This window comes from Ascaphus truei, chromosome 2 (assembly GCF_040206685.1).
Source record: "Ascaphus truei isolate aAscTru1 chromosome 2, aAscTru1.hap1, whole genome shotgun sequence".
In the NCBI taxonomy this organism is placed as follows: Eukaryota; Metazoa; Chordata; class Amphibia; order Anura; family Ascaphidae; genus Ascaphus; species Ascaphus truei.
In genome coordinates this window covers 303,987,984-304,001,856 of record NC_134484.1, presented here as the reverse complement: position 1 = coordinate 304,001,856, position 13,873 = coordinate 303,987,984, and the positions used below count along the sequence as shown (strand labels likewise).

Below are 13,873 nucleotides of genomic sequence, written 5' to 3'. Positions count from 1 at the left end.
GATAGTACTTCCAACAGGAAGGAGGTAGCAGGTTCAGGTTTGGGAGGAAATATGAGATGCTCTGTTTTTGCCATGTTAAGTTTAAGTCGGCGGAGGGCCATCCAGGATGATATAGCAGAGAGACATTCAAAAACTTTGGTCTGTACAGCAGGCTGAAAAACACATTTGTTTGTCATCATCACAGATGTGACATTTGAACCCAAGAGATGTGATTAGGTCACCTAGAGAGAGTGTGTAAAGAGAAAAGAGAAGAGGTCCCACGACAGAGCCCTGTGGTACCCCACAGATCTGGTGTGCAGATCGAATTTAGGTAAAATCAGCCACAGAAATCTGTGGATTGGATTCAGACAGGTTCACCCATCGCTAATGTACACTTCATCAACATTTTGTCTTTTAATGCATTTAAAACCACTGAGATGTGGACAGAATCAAATGTTTTTTCATAATCTACTAATACTAAGATGAGTGGTAGATAGTATTCATTACTACGAGAAATCCCTTTTGTTCGACTTTGATGTGGTCCATTGTGGTGTATCTACTGTACTACAAAATCTCATGTGCTCCCTAGGGTGGACAAACTCCATGGCCTGTTACAACTGATTGCTGAGTATCTTCATAAAAATATTTGAAGTGATTGCAAGTAGACTGTTTGATCTTTTTAATTCTGGATGATGATAATTAGACATTGTTTCCTTCTTTCATTGTTCCGGAATGTTCATGTATTCTTGTCCTATCTTTGAAAAATATTTAATACAATCAATATGAATTATTTTTAAAAATTGGGTGACTTTATCTGCCCTGGAAATTTTTTGATGCATCAAAGATGAAGTGCTCAAGATACCACAACTTTAACAGCATTCTTCATGCACTTCATCTCCAACATAACACTTAATTTTATTGAATGGTCATAGTAGTGTCCTTTTTTTCCCAATTACTAGTCTGATCCAGTATGTATCTCCAATAAAACATAATGTACTGTACTTAACAAAAAACATGGTTTAACCTCAGACCAAATATACACTAATCCACACTTTTATTTATTAGCATTATGTATGCTACATACAAAATGGTATAAATACTTATATACTGTAGAAAGCAAAAAACAGCTCCAGAATACATGATGTTATGATTATTTTCATCAGATTCACATTTTTCCCCATGTACCAAAACATGAAAAAAATACAAACGAAAAAACACATGGTCAAGTGCACATCACTTGTATTAAAGTCACCATCCTTTAATACAGGTACAGCATCTTTTATCTCTAACCTGCTGCAACAAATGTACTGGTTAATCAAAAGTCGAGCGTACACGGTAGAGTGCTTGGCAGGGGGGGATTTGCCCATCATGATTAACACAGCAACACTGTAAATGTGTAAACTGTGTTAATATTTGTCTGTATTGTAACTTCACGTTTTATTCCTTTCAGATTTTTCCTGGATTGATTCTGTCTGACATAAAGCCTGCCAAAAGGATGAAATTCAAGACGGTCTGCTACCTGTTAGTTCAACTTATGCACTGTCGTAAAATGTTCAAAGCTGAGATCCCTTTTTCAAATGTAATGACTTGCGAGGATGATGATAAGGTAATACATTTTCTATTCAATTACATGTCTTTTCATTCATTTGTGATAATGTACAGTATGTCTAAGTTGAAAGAACATTGCATTAGAATGCTTGACTTTAGCTTGAGAGGAGCCATTATAAATGCACACAACAATAACAAAAATATTCCTAATATTATTGGGGGGGGAAAAAGTAGAGGAGGTGCTGCGATAAGGTTCAAAAGTTATATTTTGAGTTAAATGTAACATTCTGTCTTATATAAAGTTATTTTCCTACATTTGTTGAATAGTGAATATCAAATCCCTGCAGTCTTCTGGATTTATTATGTAATGTTTACAACTACTAATTAATATCTTTGTTTTTATTCTTGCTTCTTTTTTTTTTTTTTTTGCTGCAGAGGAGAGCTTTAAGAACAACCTCCGAAAAACTCAGGAACCGTACCTCTTTTTCTACAAATGTCATTCACAACACTCCAGGAACCCGTGTAAATCGTTATATCAGCCGTTTGATAGAGGCTCGACAGACTGAGTCTGAGATGGCAGACTTGAATTTTATAACTTTAAAATACAAACAGGTTGAACGTGAACAGAAAGTAAGTGAAGCCTTTAAAATTACATTAAAAAACAAATTGTATTGCAAGTGGGAAGGTGCCCACCCCAACTTCTGCCACTTTTTCCTCTGCAGCTGCTGCTGCTGATGTACATGGCGGCACTTGTATAACTACTGGTGGCAGTGGTGGTGGTAGTAGGTTTCTTGTAATGGAGGTGGTTTTAACTTCCCTTAAACTCAACATTTTTATCCATGGTGCCATAGTGATTCACTACCCAATGTCATGGTCTGTCGACATACCAGTCCCAGGTATCTCCCCTCCTTTTCCTCTTCTTCATACTGTAGAGTAGCAACAAATAAATAAAAGAAGCAACCCTACTGTATATTGTAACGGCACTATATTTTAAATGCATTATGTACACAGGGAGAAAATGAAATATTAAAATAAATTTAAAAAATCTGTAAAATAAACTAAAAAAAACAATTATACAGACACTGAAAATATATACAATGATAAACATTCAGAGTATACTAACTAATATCAAATTATGACTAAATATAAGTAATTAGCTTAACAAATTCAACTTAAATGAACTAACTTACTTAACTATATAACTAAAAATTAAGATAACTTCTAACTAGTATCTACATTAAAAACAAACAATTATAAAATTCCTCTATGACCTAAGTAGGTTCAGTGAGGGGGCCACACAGCAATTACTCTCCAAAGTCCTCTGTTTTCCAGACTGGGGAAAACATGTTCCAAAACACTTACAGTATGCAGCAGTGTAAGCCAATAAACAGAAATAGCATACATCTACAAACAAAAACAAAACAAAACATCCTTTGTTGTGGTGCAGGAGGAGAATCCCAGCTATTCCCAGATCAGCTCCCTGTGATCTTGCTCTCTTGCAAGTTGTGGAACCTGCTTCCTTACAGGCTTGGGAAGCTCTGGACAGGGTGTCTGTTGTCTGTCTTTTAATCTTTTTCCAATGAGGAGTTTATTTTAACCACCAAGAAGCTGTGGTGTGCTCTCCTGGGTTTGAAACAGTGAATGAGTTAAACCTCTTCACTCCCTATATTCTTAGACACTCCCTCACATTCTGGTTAAATTGCCCCAAATCGTGACCTTTTATAGCCTGCTGAAAAATCATACCAAAAGATCACCAGCACCAGGCCGCCCGATCGTATTGGGAATAGGGAACTTAACCGAGCATGCCAGTACCTACATTGGCTTGCTGTCTATGTTTCACAAAGACTGTTTTTATTGAGTATACCTTTAGATATTTCTGTTGTTCCAGTGATCTATTAACTTGCTGAAGAAATCTTTACTTTGCACGTTTTCTATTGCATTGGCTTTCTATTGTCATTTAATCTGCTTGCTCTCCCCTTTTCTTTTTCACTTCAGTACCTATATTGATCACGTGTTAACACCCTTTGTCACCTCCCTGCTCTCCTATATAATGACTGTAAGGATATTTTTAGAACTGGAGGGTCTCACTGCAAGTGAGGATACAGTTTTAGTATCTCTAGATGTTGTGGGGCTCTATACGAGCATCCCCCATGATGTGGGGATACAATCAGTTTCCTATTTCCTCATTACTAGGGGTCTACAGTTTAACTCACACAACACCTTTATTTCTCACCTGCTGACCTTTGTATTGACGGAAAAAAACTTTTTTTAACAAACCAATATATCATCAGATTCATACAGCAACCTTTATCTAGGATGGTGGGAGGCAGAGACAGTTTTCTCCGAGGCCATGGAGAGATTCACCTGTCATATAGATCTCTGGACAAGGTTTATCGATGATGTATTCTTGCTGTGGTGTGTTTCGATTAATCAATTGAAGGAATTCATTACTACACTCAATAATAATGACCACAATCTCAAACTTACATATGAGTTTAGCCAGGATGAAATAACATTTCTTTACCTTAGAAAACGAAACCCCACAAACGAGAGCACTCAGACCAAATGAGTGGAGGGTGAAATGGTGGTGTGAATATTAAAAATAGTGTAATGGGAGCTATGCTCCAAATATAAAATAATGGGTTATAATTATATAACAATAAACACAACTAAACTGTGTTAATAGGGTCATTAAACACAGCAGAAAAATGCCTTGATGTTGAATTGTGAATGTTTAAAAGAAGCTAAATATCAAGTAGAGAAATGATTAATGCATATAACCCTTCTGTGGTTAACCACAAATGACTGTGATCTGAAGTAATACAATTATACTTTGAAAAGTAACCAGCTGTTCAGTCAGTAATGAAAGTAAAGTTGCTTTCTTCGCCTGTCAGTTCTACACTTGCTGGGAGAATTGAAGCCCAGTTAAACCCTCTAGTGCTGTAATTGCGCACTCAGGGGTCCTCCGAGTGTCTAGTTGAGTAAATAGATTGTCATTGACTGCAGCTCTCCCCCAGACCAATGCGGACCCTTGATGTAGGTAATATATTGATTGTATAGGAGGGTTAACACTTGATTAGGCTCTGCACTTTAGCCCTTGTGGTACCCTTGTATTTAATATTGGTACACTGCACTAATTGAAGCTGGTCTCTGTGTAGTTCACTGGTTAATGCCACTTGTAAATATACAGGTGTCAGGAAAAGTGTGTTAACTGTTTGTGAGAATACTGCATAATAAATAGCAATAATACAAGTACTATAAGGGCGGTGTTCATCTCAAGATCACTGAGGACCAGAGACTAAAGAGTGTGAGCAGTACAGCATCTGTATACCAGTAGTACAGCAGCAGCGGCCATCTCTAGACTGCTAAGAACAGACACCACCATAGATTGTGGTTGTATAGTGAATATATCAGGTACCCCCCACCTCACAACGGTTACACCTACTAAGTTATGGAGGTTGTCTGTATGTTGGTAGGTATTGCTACAGTGTTCAACTAGGACAGCTTCCACATTGGTTTGGTATAATATAAATTAGTAGATCTTACTGAATTAGTAGATCTTAAAAATAGAATATTTCAAAATATATAAGCGCCTACAAGCGCATGGTTTGTGCAGGGACGTCGAGCACAGTGATAGTCTTCGTGTCTTTGGGCGCTCCCTGCATGACGTCATAAGTTACTGACATCGCAATTGTCTAAAGAGACAGAAATTGTGAATTTTCAACAGCGATATTTTGAAAACAAACTGCAAATAACAGTGTCTCTTAAGGCAAATAGCCACCATCCGCAGAGCCTCATTCAGGGTATCCCTGTTGGACAGTTGTATTGTATTGTATGTCTTTATTTATATAGCGCCATTAATGTACATAGCGCTTCACAGTTACATAGTTACATAGTTACATAGTAGATGAAGTTGAAAAAAGACTTCCGTCCATCAAGTTCAACCTGTGCTAAATTTAGACAACAGATATTTTATCATATATCTATACTTATTGATCCAGAGGAAGGCAAACAAAAAAACCAGAGTCATATCATCAAATGATATCTCATAAAGGGAAAAATAAATTCCTTCCTGACTCCAAGAATTGGCAATCGGATTAATCCCTGGATCAACATCCTTCCCGTGTATCCTTATTTGGTATATCCCTGTATACCTTTCCTATCTAAAAAGACGTCCAACCTTTTTTTTAAAAAATCTATTGTATCTGCCATCACAGTCTCTATGGGTAATGAATTCCACATTTTAACTGTCCTTACTGTAAAAAACCCTTTCCTTTGATTCTGGTGAAATCTACTTTCCTCCAACCTTTAGGGATGCCCACGAGTCTTTTGTACTGCCCTTGGGATGAATAGTTCTTTTGAAAGCTCCTTGTATTGTCCCGGAATATATTTGTATATAGTTATCATATCCCCTCTTAGACGCCTCTTTTCTAATGTAAATAAATCTAATTTTGCTAGTCTCTCCTCATAAGTTAGATTGTCCATCCCCTTTATTAATTTGGTGGCTCTTCTCTGCACTCTCTCTAGTTCCATAATGTATTTTCTTAGGATTGGTGCCCAAAATTGTACTCCATATTCAAGGTGTCGTCTTACTAATGCTTTGTAAAGGGGCATAATTATGTTTACTTCCCTTCTATCCATTGCCCGTTTGATGCAAGATAAGATCTTGTTTGCCTTTGAAGCTACTGCATGACGTTGGGCACTATTGCTAAGCCTGCTGTCTACAAGCACTCCTAAATCTTTCTCCATCAAGGATTCCCCCAATGTATCCCTATTTAATGTGTAATTCGCCTTTTTATTCTTACATCCCAAATGCATAATCTTACATTTATCTGTATTAAACCTTATCTGCCATTTACCTGCCCACATTTCCAGTCTCTCCAAGTCCTTCTGAAGAGAAATTACATCCTGCTCTGATTCTATTACCTTACACAATTTAGTATCATCAGCAAAGATGGAGACTTGGCTCTCGATGCCAACCTCAAGATCATTAATAAACAAGTTAAAAAGCAGGGGCCCCAGTACCGATCCCTGAGGTACTCCACTCACGACTTTAGCCCAACCTGAAAAAGTTCCATTTATGACAACCCTCTGTTGTCTGTCCTTTAACCAGTTTTCAATCCAGGTGCATGTATTATTACTGAGTACAATTTTCTTTATTTTGTACACCAACCTCTTGTGTGAAACTGTATCAAAAGCCTTTGCAAAATCTAAGTAGACCACATCAACTGCATTACCCTGGTCTAAATTCCTACTTACCTCCTCAAAGAAACAAATAAGGTTAGTTTGGCAAGATCTATCCTTCATAAATCCATGCTGTCTAGTACTAATAATTTTGTTTTCCATTAGGTATTCCTGAATATTATCCCGTATTAAACCTTCAAGTAGTTTCCCTACTATTGAAGTCAGGCTAACAGGTCTGTAATTCCCCGGTTGTGATCTAGCTCCCTTTTTAAATATAGGCACCACATCTGCTTTACGCCAATCTTGTGGTACTGAGCCTGTGGGAATGGAGTCCTTGAATATTAAATATAATGGTTGGGCTATTACTGAGCTTAACTCCTTGAGAACTCTTGGATGTATGCCATCAGGGCCAGGTGCCTTATTTACTTAAATGTTTTCAAGTCGCTTATGAGCTTCTTCCTCAGTTAGCAAGAAGATTCCACGAGGAAGAGAAACGGAGCACAGCAAGAAGAATGGGGGCTAACACCAATTAGTATGAGGTTAAAAACAACTTTAATCCATGTTGAACATCTTGGTACAAAAGCAGGACAAATCTCTAACGCGTTTCGAGCAGGAGCCCTCTGTCAAAGAGTGTTTGTATGTCGCGTCTCTCATAGCTGATATAGACATCCCCCCGCCTCCATCTGATGCGTGACGCGTCACCACAGTTGCGCGAAATCGGCTGGATACAACCCTATTGGTAGATGTAGATAACCAATGGGAAGTAAGCTCGGCGTCACAGATCAATGGATCGGGGGTACGTGTATACAGCAGCTGCTATTTATAAACAAATAAAACAAACAGACAGATAACATATTTAGCATCTTGTTCCTAAAATGTAGCAAACAAACAGTAGATGGCGCTCTAATACTTAAACTAATAAAGTGAATGTGTATAAATATACAAAAGTGCAACGTGATTATAAATAAAAATCAACAAGTGCAAATATGGGTACAATAAATCACTCAAACCCTTAGATGGACTGTTTCAGGGTCCAGAAAACAGTATGCACAGGAAAACCAGGGGAGCGGTTATACCTTAAAATAAAAACAAAATCTACTTAGTGTAAAAATGTTAGCACAATGAAGTGGTTTCTAAGAAACGTAGAAAACTGAATAAGAAGGCTATATTACGTATAACCAACAAAACGATGTGGTTAAACCACAGGAGGAGATAAGATCTCAAGCAGAGGCAAAGACAAGGATAAAACAAACACTTTAATCCACACACGAATGAATTGGAGGCTTACAAGATCCAAAAGGATAAACAGCATAGGGAGTAGGTAATCTTCCGATCACTTCACATCACCGATCACTGCTGCTGCTGCACGCCACCCGACTGTGTCTCGAACAGCCGTCACGTCACTTCCGGAATTCCGGCCGGTTGGAGATGACGTCACGAGCTCAATGTTCTCTCTCTCTCTCAGTCTCAGGGTCACACTCAACGCGTTTCGACGCTCTAAAATGACGTCTTCATCAGGAGTGTTTGTGACCTGCTCTAGGGGTCTTTTTATACCCACTTGAACTCATAGTAACCCCTCCTCCAAAAGGTTAACTATTAAAACACCCTAGCTTCTGGGCAGCTATAGTATCTATCCCATATATCTAGGTGTGGTATTAAGAACAAGAAATTTTATATAATTCATAAAAAGTCCATAATAAAAAGATTCTCTCTTTAACTACATAAGAGAAGAATCATAGTAGGATTATACATACAATTTTATTATTATACACAAAAATCAATAAAACATTCTAACATTAAAACTAATATTAAAACTAATTCCTATCTTTGAGGAACGACGATGGATGTATCTTGAAAGACATGAAACAAAAAGTATTTAGGTGAAGAAACTTTAGGAAACAGGAATCTCATATCTCAAAATACCCAAAAAATTGTACACATATACAGAGCAGATAGTACGAAATCACTTAAAAATCTAAAAGATCTATAAAAATTATTTATAGGAAATATATAGATATTACCATATTTTAAAACATTTTTACAGTTTATTAGAAAAGAGAGGCTTTAATTTCAAAAATTAAAACTGAAATATCTTATAAAAAGGCACCCAATTCAAAATCGACATTTAGGCCCTGAGGAACTAAAGTTTTCAATGAAAAAATCCAAAAGCTTTCTCTTTTCTTAAGTGCTGTGTTTCTATCACCACCTCTCCAATGGGGCAGCACATGCTCAAGGACAGTAAACCTCAGGCCTGATGGGTCGCCATTGTGTTTTAAAATAAAATGATGGGATAATAAATGGGTCGTTACCCCCCTTCTAATGTTACCCACATGTTCTAAAACACGTGTCCTTATGGGCCGAGTGGTTTGACCCACATATTGTAGCCCACAAGGACATTGTATTAGATAAATAACATGGTCAGATTTGCATGTGGTATGTTGCTTAATTTGATACTGTTTCTTAGAGATATTTGACATAAAACCAAATTTATCGTCTGCGCTGTATTTACATGCAGTGCATGTTGTGCATCCAAAGAAGCCATTAATTTGTGGCAACCACCTATTGCTGTTATTCTTAATCTTAGGTAATGCACTCGGTGCTAGTCTATTTTTTAAGGTATTGGCTTTCTTAAAAATTACCATTGGTTGGTCTGGGACTATGTCACCCAATATTGAATCATTTTTGATAATATGCCAATATTTACGAACTATTTTAGTTATCCTCTCTGACTGTCTATTATAGTTTGTTATAAACGTAAAATCAAAGTTCTTTTTAGGCTTCTTTTTCACATTTTCCAGCAGAAGATTTTTTCTTTCTAGAACTTCCACCTTTTCTACTGCATCTTTTATGATCTTATTTTCATAGTTTTTTTCTTTAAATTTATCCTGCAGGAAAAGAGACTGTTCATGGAAGGTATTGTCATCCGAACAATTTCTTCTAATGCGCCTTAGTTGTCCATATGGCACCTTTTTTAACCATTTGCGATGGTGACAACTAAGGGGAGATATATAATTATTTATATCCACCTCTTTGAAGAAAGTCTGAGTGCTGATCAATCCACCATCAATGATGACAGTTATATCAAGGAAATTAACCCTTTCCTGACTATATTCGCAGGAGAATTTTAAGTTCAGGGTATTATCATTTAGATAGTGGATAAATCTAACCAGACTTTCCTCATCTCCTCTCCATATGAAGAAAATATCGTCAATGTAGCGCCGCCACAGGCACAGGTCAGCACCCAGCTCTGCAATGGACCAAATGTAGTCCTCTTCCCATGCTCCCATGAGAAGATTTGCGTAGCTGGGTGCAAATTTCGTGCCCATGGCGGTGCCACATTTCTGAAGATAGTAGGTTCCTTCAAATGAAAAATAGTTGTGTTCAAGAATGTACTTGATGCCATCCAGGATAAAATTGGCCTGTTCATGGGGCATAGTGGAATCTCTCGACAGGGCTCTATCTACAGCCTCATGCCCATCTCTGTGGCTAATGCACGTGTATAGAGAGGTTACATCACACGTAGCCAGAAACCACCCGTCTTCCCATGTTTGACCTCCCAGAATACGCAAAATATCCGTCGAATCTTTCAGATACGACGGAAGTTTCTTTACATATGTCTGCAGGTAAGTATCTATGTAAGCAGATAGGTTCGAGGTCAGAGAATCGATCCCAGCTATGATGGGTCTCCCAGGGGGGTTAATCAGGCTTTTATGGAGTTTGGGGAGGTAGTAGAAAATTGGTCTGATGGGGTGCTCTTTATATAGGAACTTATATTCACTATCATTGATTATTCCCTCAGCTTTACCTTTATCCAACAGCACTTTTATTTATTTTTGAAATTCCAATGTGGGATCTTTTTTTAGAGGAGTGTATGTGTTTACATCACCCAAAATCCTGTTGGATTCCATGATGTAGTCCTCTCTATTAATAATGGCAACTCCACCCCCTTTATCAGCCTGCTTTATTACCACACTTGTATCATCTTGGAGATTTTTTAGAGCTTCTCTCTCACTTTTGTTTAGATTGTTAGCAAATTTGTCCTCTGATAATACTAATTTTTCAAAATCTCTCTGTACAAGTTGGGTGAATACATCTAAATTCTTCCCTTTCATATGTTTAGGGTAGAAGGTGGATGGCAATTTTAAACCTGAATGCACCAGTTTGGGTGTTTCTTCAGATGGTAATTCATTCTGTTTTATTTTAGAATTTTCCATAGTTCTTAATTCTACATCCTTTTGTCTGAAAAATCTTTTGATCGTGAGTTTCCTTAGAAATCTCTGGGCGTCTATAAAGAGGCCGAAACTGCTTGGTCCTGCAGTAGGGGCAAACTTCAAGCCCCTTGAGATAACTGATTGTTCAGATTGAGATAATACATTAGAGCTTAGGTTAAAAATATTATTCACCTTTTGCTCTTTTTGAGGTGTTTCTTTTGTCCCTCTTCCCCGTTTTCTTCGTTCCTTCCTCTTTTTTTCCTTTCCGAGGAGGGGTCCCTGTCCTTCATCGGAGCATAATTCGCTCCCTGAAAGGCAGTGGACCCGCCCTCCCCTAAAAAATCCTTATTGTTTCCTAATTTGAGGCCCCCTTTTCTGAACAATTTATCCCTTTGGGTTTCTCTCTCCTATTGTTGATAATGTTCTCCCCTTCAGATTCACAGTCTGTACTCATATGTCTCTTTGGAGTTCTCTCTGTGTTTATCTGTACCTTAGCTTGTTTTTTAGGCTGTTTAGTTCTCCAGTTATCCCTTTCAGGGCTTTTCCTAGATTTTTGGGGGAGATATTTTCTAGGTGTTTTCCCTCTACCTTTTGGTTTTTCAGATTGAGGTAAAACTTTAACTGGTGTTTTTATAGGGGTTTTTTTATTATCATTTTCTATTTTTGCAATACTGTAGGTTCAGGTTTTCTAGGGGGACCATTTTTGTAGTCCTCCTCATCTCTTAAGTATTTTTTTACTTTTTTTGTGATCGTCTCTTTCCAAATTTTATCTAATTTAATTTGTAATTTGGAATCTTTCTCTTTGAAGAGAGTAGTTTGGTCTAATCTTCCAATCCTCTCTTCAACCTCTTTCACCTCAATATCAATTTGTAACACATGGTTTTTTTGCTGTTCTATGATTAAATGCATTAAATCCATTGAATATTTTTCCAAGAGGTTATACCATTAATCAAGGAAGGTCTCATCCTCAAGGTCTATAGACGGATCTTTATTAAGTCTTAGACCTCTTGGGACTCTATTACTCAAAACATATTGTTCTAAGAAAGTAAAGTCCCAAAACTTTTTGATATCCTTAATAAGTAACTTTTCTAATTTCTCAAATTCTGCTTCTAAAATATTAGCCTCTCCAACAATAGGTACATTGTCTAGATCTAATTTAAGAAGGCTATTGAAGTCCACCACTTTAGTGTGCCTCCGTGAAAAAATAGTGGAAGAATTATTGTCTATCTCAATAACTTCCATAGTGACAATATAATTAAGTAGTGCAGCCTATCTAAAAAACAAAGTGAACATAGCAAACAAACAGTAGATGGCGCTCTAATACTTAAACTAATAAAGTGAATGTGTATAAATATACAAAAGTGCAACGTGATTATAAATAAAAATCAACAAGTGCAAATATGGGTACAATAAATCACTCAAACCCTTAGATGGACTGTTTCAGGGTCCAGAAAACAGTATGCACAGGAAAACCAGGGGAGCGGTTGTACCTTAAAATAAAAACAAAATCTACATAGTGTAAAAATGTTAGCACAATGAAGTGGTTTCTATGAAACTTAGAAAACTGAATAAGAAGGCTATATTACGTATAACCAACAAAACGATGTGGTTAAACCACAGGAGGAGATAAGATCTCAAGCAGAGGCAAAGACAAGGATAAAACAAACACTTTTATCCACACACGAATGAATTGGAGGCTTACAAGATCCAAAAGGATAAACAGCATAGGGAGTAGGTAATCTTCCGATCACTTCACATCACCGATCACTGCTGCTGCTGCACGCCACCCGACTGTGTCTCGAACAGCCGTCACGTCACTTCCGGAATTCCGGCCGGTTGGAGATGACGTCACGGGCTCAATGTTCTCTCTCTCTCTCAGTCTCAGGGTCACACTCAACGTGTTTCGACGCTCTAAAATGACGTCTTCATCAGGAGTGTTTGTGACCTGCTCTAGGGGTCTTTTTATACCCACTTGAACTCATAGTAACCCCTCCTCCAAAAGGTTAACTATTAAAACACCCTAGCTTCTGGGCAGCTATAGTATCTATCCCATATATCTAGGTGTGGTATTAAGAACAAGAAATTTTATATAATTCATAAAAAGTCCATAATAAAAAGATTCTCTCTTTAACTACATAAGAGAAGAATCATAGTAGGATTATACATACAATTTTATTATTATACACAAAAATCAATAAAACATTCTAACATTAAAACTAATATTAAAACTAATTCCTATCTTTGAGGAACGACGATGGATGTATCTTGAAAGAGTTTTGGGACTTTACTTTCTTAGAACAATATGTTTTGAGTAATAGAGTCCCAAGAGGTCTAAGACTTAATAAAGATCCGTCTATAGACCTTGAGGATGAGACCTTCCTTGATAAATGGTATAACCTCTTGGAAAAATATTCAATGGATTTAATGCATTTAATCATAGAACAGCAAAAAAACCATGTGTTACAAATTGATATTGAGGTGAAAGAGGTTGAAGAGAGGATTGGAAGATTAGACCAAACTACTCTCTTCAAAGAGAAAGATTCCAAATTACAAATTAAATTAGATAAAATTTGGAAAGAGACGATCACAAAAAAAGTAAAAAAATACTTAAGAGATGAGGAGGACTACAAAAATGGTCCCCCTAGAAAACCTGAACCTATTGCAAAAATAGAAAATGATAATAAAAAAAACCCTATAAAAACACCAGTTAAAGTTTTACCTCAATCTGAAAAACCAAAAGGTAGAGGGAAAACACCTAGAAAATATCTCCCCCAAAAATCTAGGAAAAGCCCTGAAAGGGATAACTGGAGAACTAAACAGCCTAAAAAACAAGCTAAGGTACAGATAAACACAGAGAGAACTCCAAAGAGACATATGAGTACAGACTGTGAATCTGAAGGGGAGAACATTATCAACAATAGGAGAGAGAAACCCAAAGGGATAAATTGTTC

General features: G+C 37.1%; 1 protein-coding gene across 7 annotated transcripts in view; it reads left to right on the top strand.

Moving 5' to 3' along the window:
• ADCY1 (adenylate cyclase 1) overlaps positions 1 to 13,873 on the top strand; it is a 747,796-nt gene that overhangs the window by 472,589 nt on the left and 261,334 nt on the right. For all 7 annotated transcript variants that reach the window (XM_075586430.1, XM_075586431.1, XM_075586432.1 and 4 more), the window contains 2 exons: positions 1,430 to 1,585; positions 1,963 to 2,157. In XM_075586430.1, the coding sequence (XP_075442545.1) occupies positions 1,430 to 1,585; positions 1,963 to 2,157 (351 nt within the window). The remainder of the gene's footprint in view (positions 1 to 1,429; positions 1,586 to 1,962; positions 2,158 to 13,873) is intronic.